Source organism: Carassius carassius, chromosome 7 (assembly GCF_963082965.1).
Source record: "Carassius carassius chromosome 7, fCarCar2.1, whole genome shotgun sequence".
In the NCBI taxonomy this organism is placed as follows: Eukaryota; Metazoa; Chordata; class Actinopteri; order Cypriniformes; family Cyprinidae; genus Carassius; species Carassius carassius.
The window spans coordinates 15,638,513-15,663,879 of NC_081761.1; the positions used below are offsets into that span (position 1 = coordinate 15,638,513).

General features: G+C 35.5%; 2 protein-coding genes across 2 annotated transcripts; one reads left to right on the forward strand and one right to left on the reverse strand.

Annotated features, from left to right (window-relative positions):
* Window positions 1–709: 709 nt before the first annotated feature.
* gatb (glutamyl-tRNA(Gln) amidotransferase, subunit B) lies at window positions 710–15,652 on the reverse strand. Its single transcript, XM_059554017.1, has 13 exons — window positions 15,380–15,652; window positions 14,077–14,227; window positions 13,825–13,938; window positions 11,441–11,639; window positions 11,239–11,361; window positions 8,249–8,362; window positions 7,233–7,317; window positions 5,115–5,159; window positions 3,629–3,821; window positions 2,317–2,450; window positions 1,769–1,847; window positions 1,506–1,640; window positions 710–1,342 (listed from the first exon to the last, which is right to left on the reverse strand). The coding sequence occupies exons 1-13, from the start codon at window positions 15,541–15,543 to the stop codon at window positions 1,217–1,219; spliced, it is 1,662 nt and encodes a 553-aa protein (XP_059410000.1). The 5' UTR covers window positions 15,544–15,652; the 3' UTR covers window positions 710–1,216.
* A 100-nt stretch (window positions 15,653–15,752) lies between these two features.
* Window positions 15,753–16,558, forward strand: dctpp1 (dCTP pyrophosphatase 1). The gene has a single exon (XM_059554018.1). The coding sequence runs from the start codon at window positions 15,781–15,783 to the stop codon at window positions 16,261–16,263; it is 483 nt and encodes a 160-aa protein (XP_059410001.1). The 5' UTR covers window positions 15,753–15,780; the 3' UTR covers window positions 16,264–16,558.
* The last annotated feature ends 8,809 nt before the right edge of the window (window positions 16,559–25,367 follow it).

Genomic DNA, 25,367 nt, shown 5'->3' on the forward strand with positions numbered 1-25,367 from the left:
TGTGGCTTGTGGAGTATTCTGACAACGACTTTTCACACCTTTTATGGACCTTGACACTGTTATTTACTTGGCAGTCTATGGGACAGTCTCAAGCCTCCAGGCTTTATCGGGTTTGGAACGACATGGGGGTAACTGATTAATGACAAATTTTTCATTTTAGGGTGGAGTATCCATTTAAACACTTCATTACACTAAATAATGTTCTTTTTTTAGCAATGTCATATGACCCCTTTAACTCACTATTCCACGAATAGTCCTTTCAGCAAAAGGGGTTTTATCCAAAACTAGGTCCTTTTTCAGTGCATTTTCAGTAATGTCTCTAACGTTTTTCTAAAGGACCCATTGTGATTTATCTGTTCACTTAAACATTTGCCTAAAGAGCTTTTGACAAGTTTGGAATGGTTTGGAACTATCCTAACTAGTGTATTCAAGAATGCACTTAATTCCATAGAAGCAAAAAAAAAAAAAAAAAAAAATTGGAAAACTAACATTAGGAATTCAATGTACAGTATGTAAGCATGTATGACTCGCTTGTCTTAACGTAAGTGTATGTAAAAAACACAATCCACCAGATGGCGCTAGCTACCCATATAACACAACCAATACGCGTCTGTATTTTACCAAGCTTTATCAATTTATATGATTTGAAAATGTATATTTTATGTTGTGTTAATTCAATATGTTGGTTCTGATTAAAAAGTCTTAGTAGTACACAAACATCGCATTTATTTGAACCCTCTGACAGACCCTATATTCAAGCAGACCTGGAATGTGCTGGAAATGGCTAATGGTGATTAAACAGCAGAAGTTTCAGGCAACCTTGGCCTAACCTGCTAAAAGTCTAAAAGTGATGAATAATCCCACAAAATCTAAATCTGATGGAAAATGCATAGAGAGCTGCAAACAAATTAAAGCAGAGAGATTCTGTGCACACACAAAATGTTCTCACAAGAGCTGACTATTAAGGAATCAATGATCACTGAGTGATAAATGTCTCAGAGGCCAGAATTAACTGATCCTCAGCTCTTTAGAAATAAAACAACACAGCCTTGATGCACTAAACATTGGTTAATATTAACAGCCTGGGAAGCTCTAAATTTTACAGTGTAGACACCTTTCTGGAACAATTGTACAAATGTATGAAAATTCAATTTCTCCAAGTTAAGTTGCTTGTCCAGAACACAGCATTAACCCATAAAGAGGCATGCTGGGTAATTCATGAGACCATTTTCTCTAGAATGGCTCTGACTTGGACCGGGTCAGTTCTTCCTTTAGTTTCTCTCTGAACTTTACCCATCAATTTGTTCAGTACTTTCTTATTACCCCCTCTGATAATCTGAACCTGCAACAACAAAATTAATTTTCAAAAATGATCAAAGATGGCAAGCAGTTGATTTTTATAAACAAACAGATGAACAATAAATAAATATAGTTTAAAAGTTTCTATTTAGTAATAATATTACATATTTGTGCTGAGTTTTTAAAGTGAATTGATTTGGCTTTACCTCCTCAGGGTGACTGTCCACAATCCTCTTACAGATCTGCTGTAGCTCCTCTTTGTCATTTATCATCCACAAATCCTGCTCCTTCACTATCTGGCCCACTGTCTTCTCTGGAGCCTTCCACATCTCCTGGAAAACCTGTGCTCATCACACACAAACACACAAAACAGGCCTGTGGTTTAAGGAAAACCTCACACAATATAGCTTCTGACAACTGGTCTGGCAAACTCATTATTAGCACAAACGAAAGGTTTTTTTACACTTACTTGCTTGGCAGTTGAAGATGAGATATGACCAGATTCTACAAGATTGATCAGTTCAGCGAGAGCACATGGAGAGATGGGACTGAGAAACAGAGGGAGAGATTAGAAAGAAACAACAGATTGTACTCTCAGAATGTCTCGGAGAACAAGAATTAGAAACATTAAGAGCCAGGAGAACTCGTTACTGAATGGGTTAAACATGGCTTCTTTCTGTGTGTTCACACAATCTGGCCCCACTCACATATTAGTGAACTTAAGAAAGTGATAATCGAGGCAGTTTCTGATCACTGAGCTGGCCAAGTCCCAGAAAAACACTCCTATACATACATCCCCCGGCATCAAGTGAACACAGCTTCCATTATTTATTACTTACTGACAGGAAACAATGTTGGTGAGAAGGAATAAAACAAACAGACTGGAAATAAGCCTCCAGCACTCACACAAAGACACACTCCCCGTCTCCCTTCTCTCTTGGAATTATTTATTCTAATTTATTTTCCGATGTTTTGGATGTATCGCAGCTATTGAATGACTTCTCAGTGCTGGCTCACCTCTGAGAGACTTTCAGATTCTGACTATTCAGATTTCCCATCAGCTCCTTTATCACCCAGCCAATCACCTTCCTTGGTTCTGCTTTGGTCGTCTGAACGACATTCTCAAAGTAATCCATGAGTCCGTCTTCATTCTGAAACAGAGTAGTTATAGTAGAATTTAAATCTTTTAAATTAATATTAAATACCTATGATGAAAAAAAAGTGAAAAAGAATAAATCATGAGATTCATCCAAAACTATGGAAGCCTGTTTCTACCTCAGAATATAAAATAAAACAATTGATGAAGACGAGGCAAAAAATAAGGCAATTCTGGGGATAAAGTTTAAGAAATAGTCACATTGTAAAAAAGGATGTGACAGTTATGAAATAAAATCGCAATTATGAGAACTAATGTCGCCATTGTGAGATATTAAAAGATAATCAGAAGTCACAGTTGGGATAGAAATTACAAGAATTAAAGTTGCAGGAATAACGTCTCAATTAAGTGAAGCAGTTGCTATTAAGAGATATAAAGATATGTTCCAATTGTGAATTAAAGTTGCAATTATGAGAAACAGCTGTAATTGTGATATGAAGTCAAAATGAGAAACGGTTGTAATTGTGAGATAAAGGCAATAATGAGCAGTCAGATGTGCGCTGTTGGGAAAATTACTTTGGAAATGTAATAGGTTACCATATTTAAAATGTAAAAATTAGTTCAACTATTTCAAAACCTACATTCAAGTAATGTAACATTACTATTTAATTATTTTTTTACATGTAAACTTTTTCTAAACCGTCAATAATTTCCAAACTTTTAAAGCAGAGAGGGTTAACCTTACAGCAATACTCAACACTGATTACTGTCTGAGTTTCAAAATTCTTCATGACTTGAATTAAGATTATAATTTGCATTGAGCTCGTTCTGATGTTAAATACAAATTTAAAATCATAAGATGTAGTTATATAGCTATAATGCCGTTTTTGTTCTTTTAAAAAGTAAAGCATATACACAAACCAAAGGAGGAAATAAAAAAGTTATCAAATAAGCATATGTCATTGTCTGGGTCCTAAACTGTATTTTAAAGCAGTCAATGAAATAAATGAAATCTGTATTTGTGAAAATATTCACATCCTTTTGAAATCGTTAACATTTTCATAAGTAACTATAGTTTAAATCACACATTTTTTCTCAGTAACCGTAACAGATTAATTACATTTATTTTCTAATTAAATGACGTAATTCTGTTAGGTGGAATGAGTAACGCCCCAACACTGGAATTGTGTGCAATAAAACAAAGATGCACAGCTTGAATGTGGACTTCCTCACCACCAGTGTGAAGCTGTGCTCTTGAAGCATGCCATACTTCTCCACTAGCCTTGTCCTTTTCACAGACGGCAGCTCTGGCAGCTGGGCACTCAGCCTGTCAATCAGCACAACCTGGGCAGGGTCAACGCCAGCAGGCAGTGAAGCTTCACTCTCATAAACAAACAGCGGCGGCAAGTTGGGCTCTGGCATGAACCTGAGAGGTAAAGAGAGGGAGTGTATGTACATGCAACACAGCAGAAGGCATCATGTGAGGAAACACAAGAGCGTGGTTCTTATCAGGTGCAGAGATAAGCCAGCATTTGTTGTGTTCACACAGCATGTGTGTCATCTCATGGCCTAATCTCCAGCCCTCTCTGTCTCTCAGTCACACCCCTCTCATATATCTCTTCGACCTGAACCAGCCACACATGTCCAGCCACTGACGGTCTGAAAGTGTCCGCTCCGGTGGCGGCCCATCAGAAGCACGGGTGACTCAGCCTTCTTAAAAATTAATGTAATCGTTTAAGTGATAAAAACCGAACTGCTGTTTTAATGAATTTAATTCAAATGTACATAACTCTTTATATATATTATATATATGTATTATATATACATGCATCATACTGAGCACGGCTCAGATGGGATATTCAAATACATTTAGTTCTGTAAAAAATGAAGCCAAAAAGGCAAAACAGAGAAATTAAATGGACTTTTTCATGTAGATCCCCTGCTGATTTTTTTAAGTTTGCCCACTTACAAAGAAATGAAGGATCTGCAATTTTTATGGTATGTTTATTTTAACAGATAGATACAGAATATCAATAAAAACAATCCAGAAAAAAAAACATTATGTAAAGGTTAGAAATTGATTTGCATTTCAGTAAATTATATACACACACACACACACACACACACACACACACACACACACACGTGCTTACCTACATATATATACATACATACATATAAATATATTTACATACATATATATATATATACATATATAAAACAGTGTAAATGTACTGTCACTTGCTGAACAAAAGAATAATTTCTTAAAAAAAAAAAAAAAATCAATCATTAGTAGTAAGTGTTATATCGGTATTGTTTACTGGTCTGTAGATGGCACTGCATGATTTGCTCCATTTCTTTACCACTTTACCCTCTCCTCCCTCCCTCTTCTTTTATGTGGATCTACAGCTGCATTATCACAGCACAGGCAACGCAATCACATCTCCACCTCCTCTTCTGTTTCATTCCTCCGAACCCTCTCTGTCCCTCCATGTCACCATATTCTCTTTCATCCATCTCCTTTGCTCCCTCGTCTGTCTAGAGACTCCATTTTTCTTCTGCTTTCCTTTAACCTTTTTTTTATCATGCGCTGTCCATCTTTCCTCTGCTCCATCACTATTTCTATAGTCCTCTTCTGTTTTTATTTTTATTTTTGTTGCACTCTACAGGATGGAGCAGATTTCACTCACCTGAAAGGATCATGGAGGGTTATACTCACCTGTAGTCTTGTAAGCCTTCCTTATCCCTCATTGGAATTGTGTTACTGGTGAGAGAGAGAGAGAGATGGTTATAAATAAGTTATACTTTAAAAAAAGGTTGCAAGCAAAATATATGATACAGTAATTGGCTCTTACAGGCATTCAGAATGCACATACACAGGAAAATATATATAGTCAGTTAGTCAATATTGCACCAAACTGGAAGAAGGGAAATATGACAAAACACAACATAATAATAAATAAAATAATAAATCCATGTTAATTTGAATAATCAAAAGACAAAACCACAATACAACACGCTACAGTTGTTATGCCTTCTTAATAAACTTTATTTATTATTATCTATATTTAATAAAATTCATTTAGCTTATTAAAGGTATAGTTCACCCAAAAATTTGTCAGATTAACTATCCCTAAACTGGACATTAGCCATCCAGCTGTGAATGCTACTGTACATTAAACTGTATTGTGTGCCTTTTGTTTATTTTCAGATTAATCTTGCAATTATATACCAAAAGGGGTTTATTTAGGGTTAATGACCAGCTCACTGTACATTATCCTGATAATTGCATGGCTACTAACCAAATGACAAATAAATGGATATCACTTTTTTTTTTAATTATGTGAGAAGGAGACCATAAGTCAATTATAGTTTAGCATCCACTGTACAGATATCTGACCACAGAGTGCTGCGACTAGCTAATTAGAATAAAGTAGAATAAAGAAGGTTGTGTACTAAGCACTAATAGATTGGTGGTTTGTGCTAGCAGCTCAAATTCAAGAGCAGGAGGACACAGCTGTGAGAAGAGACTTTTATTTCATGGGCAGATGCTCACAATAATACTGCTCTGTCATCTGTAGAGAGCACGAGTTAGTGTGTATGCCTGGTGCTGTCAAGTGTACAAGTCAACCCATGACACAGCTACGGAGGTCAAATGACCACATTCATCTTCTGTCACAGACGGACAAGAAAAAGACCAGGGGAACAGTATGCTGCCCATGACTAAATGCAGCATTTCCTGAATCACTCTTCACCAGTGCGGCAGAATATACTGTGCCACAGCACAAGAAATTATATTTTGTGAGTTGTGAGGTTGCATTTTTAATTGAACAGGAGACAAAAAGACTTGTATCACAACATAAATGCCAGGAAAACATGTCTGGCTATTGTGATGTTGAAAAAAAAAACAAAAAAAAAACAAAAAAAAACAGTATGACAAGTTTTGCCCAGTTCGCTGACAAATGAACATTATATGTTTGACGCTGTATGAAGAATCCTTTACTAAATGACTCACTGAATCAATCAGATTGGTATATGACATGCACAACTGTTCAAAAATAGATATATTTCATGTTTTTGAAAGAAGTCTCTTTTTAATATATTCTCATATATCCTTAAATATATAATATATATATATATATATAGTTTATTCCTGTTATGGAGGCAGTCATTACTCAAGTGTTCAGTGCCATATAATGATCCTTCAGAAGTTATTCTAATTTGGTGCTCAAGAAACAATTCTTATGCTGCTTAATATTTTTATGGAAACTGCGGTTTTCTTTCTTTTCCCAACATTCTTTCAGAACTCTTTGTTGAATAGCAGGTTCAAAAGAACAGCATTTATTTGAAAATGATTTTTTTAACCATTTAAAAATCTTTATTGTTAGTTGAAATTATCCTTGTTGAAAAAAAAAACCCCTAACCTGACTGTTAGTAATGTCCAGCTCAATTCATAGTAATAATATGTGAATCTTTAATTAGTAACATCCATTGATTTTTAACAAGTCTTTTTTGTAATTAATAACTTTTTTTTTTAAATAATCAAATCATTAAATTATGAAATAAATCTTTGAAACGTGTCCAAAATTGTAATTTTGGTATTGTACTGTATTATTTATTTGGGTGGTTATAACGGTTTAAGGGCAGTAGAAGGGGCTCTTCTGTTAGAAACACTGACTAAACCTAAAGCGGGTTTAAAATGCAATAAGGAACCAATATAGAATGTGAGACTCAAACCATGTAAAACACAGATCCTCTAATTGCACTTCTCTGTTCCGATTGATATCACAGGAGAACGCAGGGCTTGTAGAAATATGCCTGTTCTGGGCCTCCTTACCCAGATTTGCTGTCAAATCCTCGGGTCTCATTAAGAACCTTCCCAGCGCTCTGTAGAACCTCCATCTGTCTCTGGATCTCGTAGTCTATGGAACATGTACCAAGAGAAAGCCAATCAAACTCTAACCACAACCTTCTGCCAACAAAAGACCCTAAAGTACTTCAGAAATGGTTGCACATAAGCATTTGTCCTCATAACTGCTTAAACGAGCTTTGTGGGGGGGCTGTTCTGTTGTAGAAAACCTCTGGTAATCCTTTAGTTTTACTACAGCATACGATATAATAACTGTCTTTACAAGACATCAAACCAAAAAGTATTAAATATTCATTAAATAGTATAATTTTTTCTTTTAGGGAACAATGTAAAATAGGGTTAAAAGAATCATGTCATACTCCACGATTAAACATTTTCCTGTTTTCTCTGTTTACTGTCTGTTTCAAACACAGCACTATTTAATCTTCTCGTCCTTGACAGGCAGGTTTATGTGGGTCTTCAACACTCATTATTTTCATAAGCTCAGCTCAGTCAGATTTCCTTTTGAGTGAAACTCCTGGTTTCAAAAACACAACTTGGTGATAGAGATTATTGTGTTATGTGTGTGTATGTGTGTTTCATTCAACAGTGCACATCTCGACAGAGACGGAGTGAGGTGAAAATGCTTATTGTTCATGTTGCTTATCTGGAGTTTGCAGTTTGACTCTCAGCTCTGGCATAATTACAGAGACACTCATTCCCTCCAACTGATGCCAGGCTAAATCTGACAACCACACAAGAAAAGTGACTTCCAGCTATTACTAAAGCGTGTGTGTGTGTGTGTGTGAATACCAATGCAGCATGATTAAAAGATTTCTGAAACCCACTGGCTAAAAGTGTACTTCATTCCCTCGACACGTCTTGCTGTACAGAGGAATGGCAAAGAGATTTTACTGTACGCTTGTACTTAAACTAGAAAAGACCTTCTTCAAACCAGAAGGGAAAATTTTTTCTCAGTATGTTAGACACGTATTCTTACTTACCTATGGCTTTAGCCAGGTGCCTCACACTGTTGATATTCTTGACCTCCGTTCTCACTCCCAAAGGCTCTCCAGGTCGATGCACGGACACATTGGCATCAACTCTAAGCTGCCCCTCTGTGAGAAGAGTGAAAAAGGGATCTGATATGTGAATCACTCCAAACAGTCATTACAATTCAACCATCCACAGCTCTCAAAACCCCTGCTTAACAAACACTGCATATATTTGAATTTGAATGCTTTATTTGCATGAAATACAGTATTCTGGAGTGCCCTGTGCACCGCCGAATAGTCTGCACCAGATAAACAATTTGCTGTATTTTGCTTCAGGGGGTTTTGATTAAACAAAAGCTATTGAATTTTTCATCGCAGGAAGACAATAGGTTGATTGAGCAGTGACACTTTAAGAAGGGTTGAGAAACAGGTCAGTTATTTTCTCATTTGAATTTGTGTCTCCTACACAAACACTATATTTTATCAATGTTCTTACTTAAAGTGTGTAATTGAATCTATGACTCATTCAAATTATGTTTCAAGCATTCAAACATCTCAGTGCATTCAAAATACAAATACTATTGAAGTTGGAAACGGGGGAAAAGTTAACTCATTGGTGAAGCCATAGAGTGACCATTGGTGACGGAGGCTCACTACAGTCCTTTCGTGGTATACGGTCTGCTCAGTTGGCCCAGACAGTATACATAACCAGACTTTCAATTTAAATTTATTTAAATGTATCCAATTGTAGAGATGTTTTTTAGATTGGTAATTTTTTTTTTTTTGTAACATATGCAATGCATCTTTAAAGCATTTCTGGACAGTTGTTACAATGGCATTCAACAGGTACAGTATTCTGGTTTATGACATGTGTGAGGCCACATCTGTTTATTAGATATGAACACAAAAAATCATTTCCTCATGATGCACACTTTAATAGAAATTAGGGTTGCACCATAAATCACATAAATAAAAACCATAAATCTTGTCAGTAAAGACAGTTCTGTAATTAGCAGTAAATCTCCATCACCTGCGCACTTTCACATGGAGCAGCATTAACTACACAGAGCCGTTGTTCACTAACAAGCTGCCCAAAACATGCGCAAAATATGATCGTATTTTTGCGCAGCTTGTCAGTGAACAACGGCTCTGTGTAGTTAATGCTGCTCCATGTGAAATCGTGCAGGTGATGGAGATTTACTGCTGGTTACAGAACCAGCATTACTGACAAGATGGGCATTAAATATTGCATGCGATTTATCGTGCAGCCCTAATAGAAATCTTGGTGACATACAGAAGAATATTGTTTACTGGGCAAGTTAATATTTTGAATATAGTGCTGTCAAACGATTAATTGTGATTAATCGCATCCAAAATAAAAAAAAATTGTTTAGAGAATATATAATTTTTAATTTATAATTCCTTACATTTATATAGCGGTTTTCTAGGCAATCATGGCGCTTTACATAGTCAGGGTGTATCTCCTCATCCACCACCAGTGTACAGCATCCACCTGGATGATGCGACGGCAGCCATAATGTGCCAGAACGCCCACCACACACCAGCTTATTGGTGGAGAGGAGACAGAGTGATGAAGTCAATCAGTAGATATGGGGATTGTTAGGAGGCCATGATGGTTGGAGGCCAATGGGTGAATTTAGTCAGGAAAGACATCCTGGGATTTTTAATGACCACAGAGAGTCAGGACCTCGGTTTAACGTCTCATCCGAAGGACGGTGCTTGTTGACAGTATAGTGTCCCCATCACTACACTGGGGCACTAGGACCCACACAGACCACAGGGTGAGCACCCCCTGCTGGCCTCACTAGCACCTCTTCCAGCAGCAACCTAGTTTTCTCAGGAGGTCTCCCATCCAGGTACTGACCAGGCTCAGCCCTGCTTAGCTTCAGTGGGCAACCGGTCTTGGGCTCCAGTGTGATATGGCTGCCGGCAATATATGTGTGTGTTCTGTGTATATTTATTTTATATATATATATAAATGCATTTATGTATTTAAGAAAAATATGTTATATTTAAATATTAAATAAATGTATATATAATATAAATTATAGGAATATATATACATGTAAATACTTTGAAAATAGACAAAGTATGTATATGTCTTTATACATACATGATGTACACAGCACACACACATTTAATCATTGAAAACATTTTTTTTATGTGATTTATCACGAATATTCGCTTGACAGAACTAATTGGATATTAACAATTTTGCTGTTATATTAACAATCTAAATAATTAAGCAATGTTATGATTACTGTGATTTTTTTTTTTTAGACATATTGTTTTATAAACACTAGTAATCACTGGACTACATTTCCAATCCATTTTTTTTTATAAAGTTCTCATAGAAAATCTTTAATTTAAACATCAGTAGCAAAGGCAAGTCGTTAGATTCAATTAATCTCTGTCATTCAGTTCAAAACTGTCCTTTTCACTGAATCAACAAGTCTGACTCAACTATTTGTTTGGTTCATTACTTAAATGATTCTGGACAATTGCATAGAAATTTGAATGTATTAGATTGTAAAAATAGCTAAACAATAGTTAAATATTAGTAAGATATGTAAATGCTGCAGTTTATTACAATGAAACAATTATTACAGTGAAAATGATTTAATGTCATTCTTAGTCTAAATGCAATGACATTCGACAACTTGATTGTTTTAACTAGATTTTACTGTATTTCACTTCATGCATTAAACAGTTTCTATCTCATCTATCTGTTTTTCTATTTAAACAATCTATTTTGGATTTATTTGGTCAAAAGTGTTGTTTTTAGACTGAGAAAACATCCTTTTAAGCTATTTCCATGCAACCACTTCAATATTGAGATGCACATTGAAAATAACCTTATGGATACTGTATAGATTACTAAATTGGTGATTTGTGTCAGAGACTCAATCATGGGAATAAATGTGTATAGACATTAAAGGTTCTGATCAATGTTAGCTGTAGGGGATGTATTAAATCACCGGCCATGTTAGCCTGGCAGGTGCCCAGAGCCTGCAGGATGAGCTGAAGCTCTCTGACGGCAGCTGCTGCTTCCTCTCCGCAACACATCTCTGGCTCCATCACCAGCTCCATCAGACCGACACCTACAGACAGAGAGACACAGTGTTCATATCAGACACATGAAACACTTCATGTTCCTGTATAAGAGTGAAGAAGCAGCACCTGCTCTGTTGAGATCTATAAGAGTCTGACTCCGTTCATCATCATGGAGACTCTTTCCACTGTCTTGCTCAAGCTGGATCTGTTTGATTTTCACACTTTTGGTTACAACTTGGTTTCTCCTGTGCCCTTCAAAATAACTATAGACCAGAATGCCATTCACTGCTATGGGAACCCTCTGCTGAGTGATCTGGTAGCCTGCCTAAAAACACAAACACCAAACTGTTACACAGCTAAACAATGATGGCTATCAGGACCCTTTTAATTGCTCGTTTATCATGACCTTAATATATCTATTACACATCTGTGTCTGGCCAAGGGTTTTCAAGAAGAGCCAAAATAAAAAATAACATAAAAAATGTAAAACTTAACAGATTTTTGTCAATATCACCATTTCATTCTGCATTTTATATACTGGTCAGAACTTATATTAAATCACAATAATTTTGATCTACTGACAGCCATGATTTTATTTTTATCTTTAGGTTTATGCATCCAATATATATATATATATATATATTTTTTTTTTTTTTCTATTATATATTTTGTACTTTTATTCAGCAACAATGCAACTGATTTAAAAACAACAACAACAACAACAACAACAACAACAACAACAACAAAAAACAACCTAAAGCCTTTTATATTATGTAAATGTATCACGGTTTCCAAAAAAATATTAAGCAGCAGAACTTGGACTAATGGGCGCTGACAATTCAGCTTTGCCATCAAAGAAAAAATTTAAAAAACATTTACTATACAATATTACGGTTTTCCGTTTTTGATTAAATAAAAGCAATTTAAAATAAAAAGCAAAGATTAAATAAAAGCAATTTAAAATGTTTTAAATTTTATTTAAAACATTTTAATATTTTGAACACAGTATAAATCAGGCCTTTCTTTACACAGTAAAATAAATAGTTGCCTTTTGTATTTTAGGGAAAGTTCTTGCATTTTTGGATGTTTGTAGCATCAAAGCCATGCTGTGTTTTGGCTAAGACCTCATCCAGACATAATATGAAATCTTAATGAATGACCTTAAAACATCATAATCTGAGAAATCTTTTGTGTCATCACTCATCAGAATCAAATCTGGTGTTTGGCAAGGTTGGGTGGGGTTGAAAGGCCAGGGTTAAGGTTATGACAGAATGAAACCGCATACAGATACTTATGATCTGGCTACATTTTCAATCTCCTTCAGCTTCACTGCAAAGCAAAACAGAGCACTCGTAACTGTTGCTATGGCAACTCCATGACCAAAAGCCACTAGAAATGTATCATGGTTACTGGCATGCAAACGAGTAAAGAAAAGAAGAAAAAAGCAATTAGCCATTACCATCTGCGTGTTGTACCTGATCAACTAATTCATCATGGCCACAAAAAAAAAAAAAGACAAACAAATGTAAACACTGCAAAAAAAAAAAAAAAGACATTCATGCTAATGATTGAACGTCTGAGCTTTCTCAATGCAAACTCAGTCAGAATCTTTGCTTATGTTTCATTTGGCTTAAAATTGGTTTTTCAGTCTGTTTGGTGCATGTTGTATAAGAATATAAATAATACAGGAAAGGAGGATATGCCTTTACAGATATTTCTTTCCTGCACAGTCCAAATATATACATTAATTTGGAATTGTTTTTGTCTGATATTTTGTCTTTCTACAATCATCTTTACTGAAATAAGGTCTGTGGTTTACACAATTTCAATATATTTTACGACATGAAATACATCAGTAATACTCCCAAGTGGCTAAAATGGACTACAGAGGATGTCTGAGACATTAAACGTCATTACATCAAACAGTTAAACTCATTTACTCACTAATCTGCTTGTGTTTATAACTGCACAAACTATTCTAACTCAAACTCTCATGTAGTCTTTCTAAATGCTCTCAGGATATTTACATAAGCTGAGTTTGGACTGCATGTTTTCAGAACTGCTAAAACATATACATGTTAATTACAACATAAAACATATATATATATATATATATATATATATGGCCTTACAAATCCAATACCAGAGCTGAAACAGTGCTCGGACCAGAGCTTGAATGTTTTAAGCTTTTAAGAGCAGACACTGTTATTCATCTACATAAGTGGCAGCTATTCTGTTTCCTGCCTGTTCAGCATCACTTCTTCATTAAAGCCCAGGGAAAGAAAGAGTGATGCGCTGGATATATGTACATGTCTCTTTGACAAACGATGGATCCATAAAGCAGCTAATCAAAAATAACAACCATATAGAGTTGGAGGCGTAGGAAAGATGATCTTGTCTATTGCATTTGTGTCATCAGCACTTCTATCCTTCGGAGTACGAAGATAAAACAAAAAAAAACGCTGACAAATTCATAAAGCACCTGTATCTGTACAGCTAACAGAACTCACAGGCATGTCTGCATAAAAGTAGTGCTTTCTGTCGAATAGTGACTTCCTGTTGATGGTACAGTTGAGAGCAAGGCCTGTCAGTACAGCAGCCTCCACACATCTTCTGTTCAGTACCTTAGGAAATGTAGCAGAAAGACATTTGACAGAATTTAGAAGTGCAATGAAATGACAGACATAATGCAGATTTATATTGGTGTGTATACTGTATATATATGTGTGTGTGTGTGTGTGTGATTTCATTCATTTACATACTGGCAGTGTTCCTGGTAATGAAGCATCAAAATGTGAGACAAGTGAGTTTGGTGGAGCCAAGAATCTAACATGAGATCCAGAGAAGAGCTTTGATGTGGACTGAATCTGAGCATGGACTTCCAGACCCACAACACCAACCATCTGAGGAAGACTAGACAACAAAGCCAAAGAGATGAAGAGTTGGTGGCACTGGAACTGACGGCACTTTACAGAAACTTTTAGGGCTGCACAATTAATAGAATTTCTAATCGCGATTACAATTATGGATGCCACAATTTTGTAATTGTTCAGAGCGGCAATTAATCGTTCAAAGTCCACCTATGTTATTCTGCACGCTTAAGATATGTTTTTTCTTTCTTTCTAGATGTTATCTTAAGGGTTTTTCCATTGTTTTAGTTTTAGTATAATATTATAATATAATTCAAACACACACACACATATATATAATATATATATATATATATATATAAATTATAATATATATATATATATAATTTAGAGAAGAAACCAATCCGATGTATATTTAACATTTGATGCTAATACTATAGAAAAGCACAAAGTTTTTCAGTTAGAGTGTTTTCAGCTGTTTAATTTCATATAAATATAAGGTATGCAGTTGCATCAAACAATGGTATAAACATCATTCAATGTAAATTGTGATAATCGTAATTCATAATCACAATTTCAAGGGAATAATCAACAATTATGATTTTTGTCATAATCGTGCAGCACTAGTAACTTTCATTACATACATTTATTTAGCAACAACATTAAATTGATCAAAAGTGACAGGAAGGTTTTTTTGTTGTTTTGTTTAGGCTTTTTGTAGACTAAAAACAAAACTAAAAAGATCTGAAAGCCACTATTAGGATCTGTTCATATGAGTAAAAAATGTGACAACCAGCCACAGTGGTGAATGTATTTTAATGAGCGGTGATCATTTTAATTGTAATGAATATCATTATTTAAGGATCATTTATGTTATTTAATAAAATACTTACATTATTTTAACATACACACTAACAAACACCATCCGCTTTTCTTTGCAGTATGTATTAATGAAGACATGATATAAACAAATATACAAATTCAGAGCACATGTAAAGCCAAGGTCAGCAATCAAGTATGGTCTCAACTTTTTCAAGAGTTTCAAATCTGCAGTCTGTTAAACACATACACCACATTAATTAATTCCATTAAACCAGAGAAAGACCATTACTCAAATCCCTCATGTTGATAACAAATGCCTGTCTACAACCTATGAACATCCTACACAGCATTTTGGGGGGCATTTGTTTCCTACCTTTTAGTATGGACTTTGGGCTGAAGTTGTGTTTTGGATCCAGATGTCCATATTGTCCTTATCACTAGACTAAAACTATCAATATGATATGAATGTTGTAATTTATTAGCATATTTCCTTAGCTTAAAGAACATTCTGCTGTATCCTGAAGAGGAGGTTGCCATGCTTGTGTTTTAGTGTGGGCAGATGGTACATGTAGTTTTACACAGCAACCAGGAGCTCGCCAGTGTAACACATGATAATGAAGAAAAAACTTCAACTCCCATAATGCCAGTCGCGCAAAGAGAAAGTTTCCGTCGACTATTTATGACGGCATTCACAGACCGCGTAATCGCGTATTGATAACTGTGGGACAGTTGGTGGCGGGAGATTGGGCTAGCCTTTCGCTCGTTTAAATTGCAATGGCGCTGCAGCAAAACGGGATCGGATCCGAACACAACGGTGACACTTCCAGCCACCACACATCTACGAATGGGAACGGAGAACTCCAGCATGACCGGGCCGAGGGATTCACTTTCACCTCCGAACCCACGCTCGAGGACATCCGCCGCATGCAGACCGAGTTCACGGAGGAGAGGAACTGGAACCAGTTCCACACGCCGCGGAACCTGCTGCTGGCGCTGGTCGGGGAGGTCGGGGAGGTGGCGGAGCTCTTCCAGTGGCGCGGGGAGGTGCAGGAGGGGCTCCCGGACTGGACCGAGCCGCAGCGGGAGCACCTGGCCCAGGAGCTCAGCGACGTCTTGATCTATCTGGTTGAACTGGCAGAAAAATGCCACGTTGATCTTCCCCAGGCTGTCCTACGCAAAATGGCCCTAAACCGACTCAAGTACCCGGCCAGCAAAGTTCACGGGTCTGCCAAGAAATACACGGAGTACAAGGACTGATGTCCTGAGTTTATTTGAGGAAGCTGATGTTGAGTGCCTTTAAAAACTGTAAAAATCCATTGTGCTCTTAACGTTACTAGTTTTTATTTCATTTGAACGAAGTTAAATGTTCACACTACCACTCTTGGTTTATATTGAGCTTTTTAGAATTATGTAAGAAACTTGTTTGTACATTTCTGGCTTAGTTTTAAAGTTCTTGTGTTTTCATTTTACCAAACAAAAGCTGCCATGGACAGTATAAGTTGCTTTCTGTGTAGTGTTTTTGCTTCTTCACAGTAAAGTGTTTTTCAGCTCACATGGTCTCTGTGTATCTGTTCACCGCTTCAAACACTGAAATTCACATTTTAAAAAAAATAGATGCTTGTAGTTTAATTGGCACTTTTCTAAAATTGTATAAATATAATTTTTTTTTATAAATCAATCACAATATGATTGTTTGTGGAGAGAGCATTTACGCCTTCGTTCAGCCACAAATTTGATCTCAAACCTGAATGAGTAAAACGTTTTCAAATAAAAAATAACTAGAAAATTCTAGGCAAGAGTTTGATCCGCACTGGACTCTATTGTTAGTTATTGGTTTCAGTGTGGTTATGGTCTGAACATTGGCGTGTTTCAATAAAGTTTTTAGTTCTAAACTTTGTAAAATGGGTGCAATTATTTAAAAAATCCTGTTTGTACTGCAGTACTGTGCCTGCTCTAAATGGTATTTCAAAATACAAAATGTTGTCAGGAGTTCAGTAAATTATTTATACTGCTTCTGTCATAATTCACTAATCATTTACAATTACCCAATTCCATCTGCACACTCATTATCACAACCAAAACAATGCCATTTAGAGAATTAATGAGCAACTGGCTAACTGATTACCATGTAATGTTTATTATTCTAATGGTATATAGCTACACCTCTAATAAGCAAAGTTAAGTTATGGACATCTGATGAAATTTATCATTAGTAGAGTGTTTTGTCTCCTGAGCCCTGTTGTGTTACATTAGCAAGACACCTTAATACTGCTGAAGAAACAACATAAAGACTCAAGGAAGTGTCTCACAAAAGCGAAACCGACGAATTTGGCAAAATGAATATTAGAGCATTTAGTGTATTTGAGTCTGTGTATGTGTGTGTGTGTTAAAGGAATAGTGAAAATGTACTCACCCTGTGGCCATCCAAGATGTGGATTAGTTTTGTTTCTTTATCTGAAATAAGATGGGAAGATGTAGCATCTTGATCACCAGTGGATTCACTGAAGTGAGTGGGTGCTGTCAAAATGAGAGTCCAAACAGCTGCTAAAAATGTCACAACAATAATCAAGTAATCACACAACGACAGTCCATTAATTCAAAAACTGTTAAGTGACAAGTTAGATTTTTGTAAGAAACAATCCATCATGGTGTTTTATCTTTAATACTATAAAATCTATAATCCATAATGCTTCCCCAGGTGAAGAAGTCAATCTCCTGATGTCCTCTCACATCAAAATTCACTGACGTATTTAATTATTCTGTAATCTTCTCACATGTAGATGCTGCTTGACCTCTTTATATAGCATATTTCTTCCCTTAGTCAGATGAAACAACATTTTCCTGGAAAAAAGCAATAGACTTCTGTTTTAACCAGAAGCAATGCCTTGATGAATTTGTTTCACACAAATACGCAGCTTTTTACTTCACAAGATTAATTGATGCAATGTAGTTGAATGAGAACTTGTGAATTATTGTGAAGTTTTTATCAGCTGCTTCAAGTTGTTTGTACTGCAGTATCAGGACGATGTTACAAACAGAGCTTGCATCTCTCAGACATTGTTGATCTCTTGTTGTATCTTCCATAGTGGGGGGCAAAGTGAGCTGTCAGCATCCTGCACCATGGGGAATGCCTTACTGCTGCTTTCTGCCTCGCTCAGTGATTTCTGATGCCACTCAGACTTTAGTGGCCAGACAGTGATTTTCCCAGTTATCCATTTGATGTCATTCAGAACCGAGTGTCTGTGTGGAAGCCCCGCCGTTGTCACTCTTTGATTTCAGCATGCAAAATCTCAAAATCCAACTTATTTTTCTGTCCATCTTGACAGCTGTAAACAGTTTCAGAATTAAAAATTGGGAAAAATCTTGCTTTTAAAATGCTGCATTTGAAGATATAAGACCTAGTTTTAAAGGCATAGTTCTACCTAAAATGAAAATTACCCCATGATTTACTTACCCTCAAGCCATCCTAAGATACATATGACTTTATTCTTTCAGAGTTATATTAAATACTGTTCAGGCTAATCCATGCCTTATAATGGGAGTGGATGGTAGTCCAAAAAACTGCACCCATCCATTACAAAAGAAGTCCACATGGCTCCGGACCTGGGGGTTTAATAAAGGCCTTCTGAAGCTATGTGCTTGTGAAAAAAAAAAAAAATTACATATTGACAACTTTATAAACCTTAATCTCTAACTTCCGCTTACTGTTCATGAGAGAGTGGAATCCATCGGATGATGTAGGACACAGGTAAAGCGTAAACTCCGGTGAGACTATGCTGGTCTCGCAAGAAACAAGTTTTGTTTACAGCCAAGGAAACCCAGTGTCCTCTTGGCTTATATTGACATCCTTCAACATTTTTTCTGTACTAATCCTAGTTTTGTACTAGTAATTTTGTACTAATGTTTTGTTTCACTCTCTCCTCTGCGTTTCCGCATTCGTCACCACGTTTGTCGACATGCTACATCATCCGCTTTAAGCCACTCTCGTGAATGTGCATATGACAGTAAGAAGAAGCTAAAGGTTGAGATTTATAGATGGCCTTTATTAACCCCACAGAGCTGTGTGGGCTTCTTTTATAATGGATTGGTACAATTTTTTTGGACTTACAAATTTTGGCCTACCATCCACTCCCATTATAAACCTTGGAAGAGTCAGGATTTTTTAAAAATATAACTCTGATTGTATTCGTCTGAAAGAAGAAAGTCATATACACCTAGGATGGCTTGAGGGTGAATAAATCATGGGGTAATTTCCATTTTTGGGTGAACTATCCCTTTAAAAGTTCATAGTCCTTTATCCAAATCTACAATAAGTTTTTCTCAAATGGGACTATTTTAGTGCTATCATATAGTCTGCTTTTGTTCCTGAATGAGGCATCTACAGGGAATGAAAGCAATAACTCCTCTGCCCCATTAAAGTAGACTTCTCATTCCCTCTAATTTCTCCCATTTTCCCAGAATCACACAAATTCAAACAGATGACTGAGCAGCCACAGAATAGACAGTGATTTCAGTGATCATCACACTTTAATTCAGTTCACCAGTGGAGATAAGCATTACAGAATCCCTTTTAAATTTTACTGAAATGTCAATGTCACAACAGTGCTGTACAGAAGAGCATCTCTAAACACAGCAAAACTTAAAGTGGATGAGCTAGAGTAGCAGATGACCATGTGGCCTGGTAATAGAATTATGTCATTTTTTTCTCTATTTCTGTTTAAATGTTTTGCGTCAGTACAATTTATTTTAAGTTTTGAAAGAGATTTCTTCACCAAGGCTGCATTTATTTGTTTACACATACAGCAAAAACAGTACTATTGTGAAATATTATTACAACTTAAAACAATGTCAAAATAGCATGTATCATTTACTTGAAATATAATTTATTTTGTAACCATAGAAAAGTTTTCAGTGTCACATTTAATGCATCCATGCTAAATGAAAGTATCAGCTTCTTAAAAAAATTCTCACTTACCATAAATATTTAATACTTTTATATGTTAAATAGATTGTACACACTTGATAGGTTGTATTTTGCATGAAAAATCAGCAGTGAGGATATAAAATCGAATTGAAAGGCTACACTTGACCGTAGTATGAACCTTAAACTTTAATTCTGTTGATATATATTCTGAATGTCCTAGTTAACTATCAGTCTATTATATTCAGCTCCATGCCTCCCTTCAGATCCAACTATTCCCTGTGCAGATCTGAAACTGTTGTTCTGGGGTGTCAGCCGTATAGATCCACAAGAAGAACCTTTTCCCACAGGATGAAAATGAAAGACAAGAGTGTACTTTGTAACATCCAGTCAGTCAAATCAAAGTGCTGTACTGTGGAGATGGACCGGCGCTGCTTGAGGAAAGAGCAGTTAGAGAATTTCTCACAATGACACTAAAGTGCCACACATTCCCACAGCAATAACATCAGCACATTTTGAGTAATGGCCCTGATGACTCCAGCCCCTGTATAAGTGGACTGGAGCGTGGATGAGTGCACATGCAACTCAGATTCCATCATTTATTTCCTGCAAAACCATCAACAGTGCGGGCGAAACAGGGTCAGAGATGAAAGTATAAGAGTGTACTGCAGAGAAGTGATTTTATTGGAGACTGAAGAAAAACAACACTGCTCACATACTAGAGTTACTGTTTCTTTATAAAGATTTTCTTTGAAGAACCCTGACCTCATCTGGCCTCCCTGGAGCCCCATGTGTGACAAACCGCCAGCATCTTAAATTAAAATTTTTGCGAGGAATATTAGTCTTTTAATAAGACATTCTTGACCTTTCAGATGGGCAAAAAGCTAAAAAATAAATAAATAAATAAATAAATAAAAAGGTTAGGTTGTCACAACAGTCTATTATGAAGAAAAGAGGTTATGAAATAATGAAATGCCTAAAAAGGAAATCTTAATAATTATTAAATTATGAATATGTTATTATTATACCAAAAGTATAAAATAAATATATATATATATATATATATATATATTTCATCAGAACTGATTTACTGCTTATCACAAAAACACAGTAATATAGATTAATCAACATATGCAAACAAAACTAACAATCAAACATAAAAAATAAAATTATGCTATAGAGGGAATTCCTGCAGAACCTCATGACTGTTTATAAAGTTTAAAAAATTCTTAAAATATCACACAATTTGAACTTTCTATTCCAAGGCATAGTTAGTTAATGTTGGAAAATATCAAGTGGTGCAACTCTTAATATATAATATGATATAATCTAAAATTATATAAAATAAATTATATATAATGTAATAATATAAAATATAATATAATAATTAAAAATATATGCAATACCCTTTTTGAAATGGTTTACATGAATACTTTTTATTTATTTAAGTTAAACACAAAAGAGTAGTCCAGCATTTCCAAGAATCCAATGTATCTATTATTTTTTTAATTATTATTTTTGACACTCATTATATCACTGAGTGATTTACCCCTTTATTTATTCATACTTCTACTTTGGCTATATTACTTGTCAATTAAAATGCTGTTTTTTCTGATGCTGTTTTATTTTATTACAGCTCTGTTCTGTATTTGTTATAAATGAAATGAAAAAGTCTCTGAAATACTTAATATTTATGATGACTACAGAAAGTGGCTTTTTATCTAGCTGTTGCTGCTGTATCTGTGTAGTTTCCCTCTCAGAATGAAAGACTTCAACTGACGTCTCTCTTGAGAAGGCGGCAGACAGACCATAATGGAAATCTTGTATTCAAGATAGTTGTTGCCATGTAGTACAGTTGCTATGGAAGAGATTCCAATTGACTCCCTGTACTAGCAGCCAGAACAGACCAATGGCTGTTTGAAAAGCGACCACCAGAGGGCATTTTGCTTGTGATATATCACTGAAATAAACTGAGTTTGAGTTTATGTAATTTGCATGCATATATTTACTTTATTCATGTGAATCGTGCTTTTCTACATTCAGACTTGTTTGAATACACAAACAGATACTGTATATACAAGAACAATCCCTTTGCTTACACACACACGCCTCATTTGCAGAGATCTATCACACACATTAGATCAACTGGGAGGTAAAACCTGTTATTGCAGCTGTCTATGGCACAGTAATATTGTCAGAGAGAGTGCACTGTATCAGTAACAAAGTAGCTGAATAGCAGATGGTGTGGTTTTCCCTTTTAAATAAGAGATGTGCACTAATTTCTCTATGAGGCATAAAGATCCAATGATTTGGTCTGAATTTTAAGGTTGTGCGTGTTAAATAGTTGCTCCAGAGGGGCAACCTCTACGATGTCATCCTCACCATAAAAATGCATCTGTCAAAAACAGATGGCCTCCTTTCACCCTACACAATTCATCCAAATGTTGTCTGATCATCTGTGTGTGAGAGTTGGTGTGTGTGCATGTGTGTGAGCACAGTGGAGTGTGTGCGTCACACAATTTCTCGGAACACTCAGGTGGTGGGGCCTGAAGGCAGTGTTTATGGTACTTGAGACTAAAGCTGAATACAGATGAAAAATTGACACCCTCACATTATACTCAGCACTGCAGTCAGTTCATGTGCTTGAAGTGATCAATACCAAATTAAAAAGGCAGCACAGATATATAGAATGTCCGTATAGAGCAGAATACAGTAAAATACAATACAATCATATATATATATTTGAAAATTGTCAGTTTTTCATTCAATATTTTTTTTCAGTCTACATTTAGTCATTTAGCAGACACTCATACAAATGACTTTGAATGAGGACAATGGAAGCAATCAAAAACAAAAGAGCAATGAAGTGCTATAACAAGTCTCAGTTAGTGTAACAATGATGGTCGTTTAGGCAAGGACGGCTCCAATTGCAGCTTTTTATTCAAACAAAGAGCATAGTCAAACAGGCAAAAGTCGTACACCAGCAAACAGTGTCCAGAGGACAAGGCAAGAGAATAATCCAGCACAGGCAATAGATAAAGTCAAGCAGCACATAATCAGAGGCGAGATAAACAGGCTAGGGTCAGAACAACAAGACTACAAGGATAAGGTATGGCAGCTATAGGCTCATCAATAATGAGCCCCAGTACTTTAGTGACTGCAACCTTTATAGTGTCCTGGTTTCTGGAAACAGTGTGTAATCAGAGGGCATCTTGGGAAATGGAGTGAATGTCTGAGTGGCGTGTGTGGCAACTTCTGGTGGTGAGCAGGGAATCGTGACAGTTAGCCATTTTTAAAAATTATGATATAATAACATTTAACAAAAAAATTTAAATAAGAGATAGTTTTAGTTAACAATAACAACACTAGAAAACAAAGTTTCGCAAAGAATCTTTTTTCTTTATTTTTTTTCTTTATCTTTTTTCAAAGCTTTTTTTGTGATACTGCTTACCACTATATGATCAAGCAACAAACTCTGCTGAATTTAGTTGGGGCTAAACAAATGTGCAAGTACTCACCTATCAATGTCTGCCATTCAGCAAATCATTTAGAGTGAACCTCACATATTTAATTAAATATAAATAATATTAATTACCCGAACTGCACCTGTACAGAAATCAACTTTCCTGAATATAAGGCATTTTTATATTCATAGCTGTCACAAAATTTAGTTCAGGCCTAATTATTATGCTATAACGACAAAAACTCTATACAATGATTGACATTTTTGGAAAGATTCAGTTGGTATCTAATATGAGTGTATCCGTGGCAATTAGGTATTCATACTTGTAAAAAGAGGCAGACGAGTTTTTATAATGCATCCATCCGCTTTCAGATAGTGCCCCTGAACAGAACTCTTAAAAACCTCCATCACAATATCAGATATGATGCAATTCATGGAAGAGTCTCCTCCATGAGCTATTTTGTCATCTTTCCTCTCTGTCTGTCGTATCACACCTCCATGTTTTATTTTTCACTTTGCCACATTCTTTTCCAGCTGCTGCATCTTTCTCCTGGTTTGACAGGTCATTGCTCATGCTATACAGGGCCAGGAAACCTCACACATCTTCCCTCATACACGATCAGTGCAACGGACAAGCAACATGCTTTTGATTAAGTCTCCACTTCCCTGCTTTAAGATACTGTATATACAATACACAATTTAATCTGCTGCCTAATTATACTAGATAGACTGGTGTGATTTTGTCCTCTTACCAAGGCATGTGCAATACCTTCAGGAGTAATGAAATTTTTTTCCCCCAGCATTCTGTTTCAAGGATAACAGGAAAGAGGTTCCCTGTCAATTTATACTTGATAGTGATGTTAAAACTCCCAAATATTTGCTGAAGATGTGACCACTCTGCCAGACGTGAAGAGCTTAGCTTGAGAACTTGGCATGGGAGGGATTCACTGAGCTTGCTGATGAAATAGGAAACCGAGTAGAGCGTGACAGCAAGTTTTCCTGTGGAACACATTATCAGCACATGCAACTCTAAAGGGTGGAAACTGTGAACTCAATCTTTGCTAAAGTAAGGCAACAGAATGTTGTTAATTGCAATTAACCATCCCGGTGTTCTGTTCTAGCATGCATTAAATCATTAAAAAGGACAGAAAGCATTATTAAATCTTGTGCTAGTTTCTCTAGGCATAATGCCATTAATATTCTCAAGTAGTCTGTTTAGAGCTGTGATTTTCCTCTGTTTCTTCATAAATAATTAATGTTATTTTTTTAAATGTAATATAAATAGATTACTCTTGAAATAGGGTAGCTATATAGGTTTAGGTTATATAGGAAATGCATACCTATACAATATATGCATTTTGTTGATATATTTCTTAGTTTTATATAATTATGTGTCTTTCTATATGTAGCTCTATATGTTGGCCCTGTAAGACACAACATTTAGTTCCTTTGCATGTCCTCATGTATAGTGGTGTTACAATAAAGCTAATTTGAATTTGAAATTGAACTTAAACTCAGAATTGCAATTTCAAGGTAGCAAATAAATGTAGCTGTAATTTTATCATCTGCTAAATGATTAAATGTGAATGTAAATGTGATTGAAGGTCAATAGGTATTGCAAATAGATAAATATGTTCAAAATGCCACCATGCTACAGAAATTTGTATATATATATATATATAAATTAACTTTGGACAAAGTTTGATCCAGTCATTTCATTTTTCTTTTAAAACATACTATTATAGCATTTATTAACATTTTGCATTATTATTATTTTTTAATTATAATTAAGTTTTTGTATTGTTTTTCAATTTTTTAGCTTTTAATACTTCTATTTAGATTTAGTTTCTGTAATTTGAATAGCTCAACTTAAACTTATTTTACTTCAGTTCAATTTTCATTTTAGTTTTTTTATTATTATTTATAGTTTATTTGATTTCAGCCTTATTTCAATTAACTAAAACATTTTAAAAATAG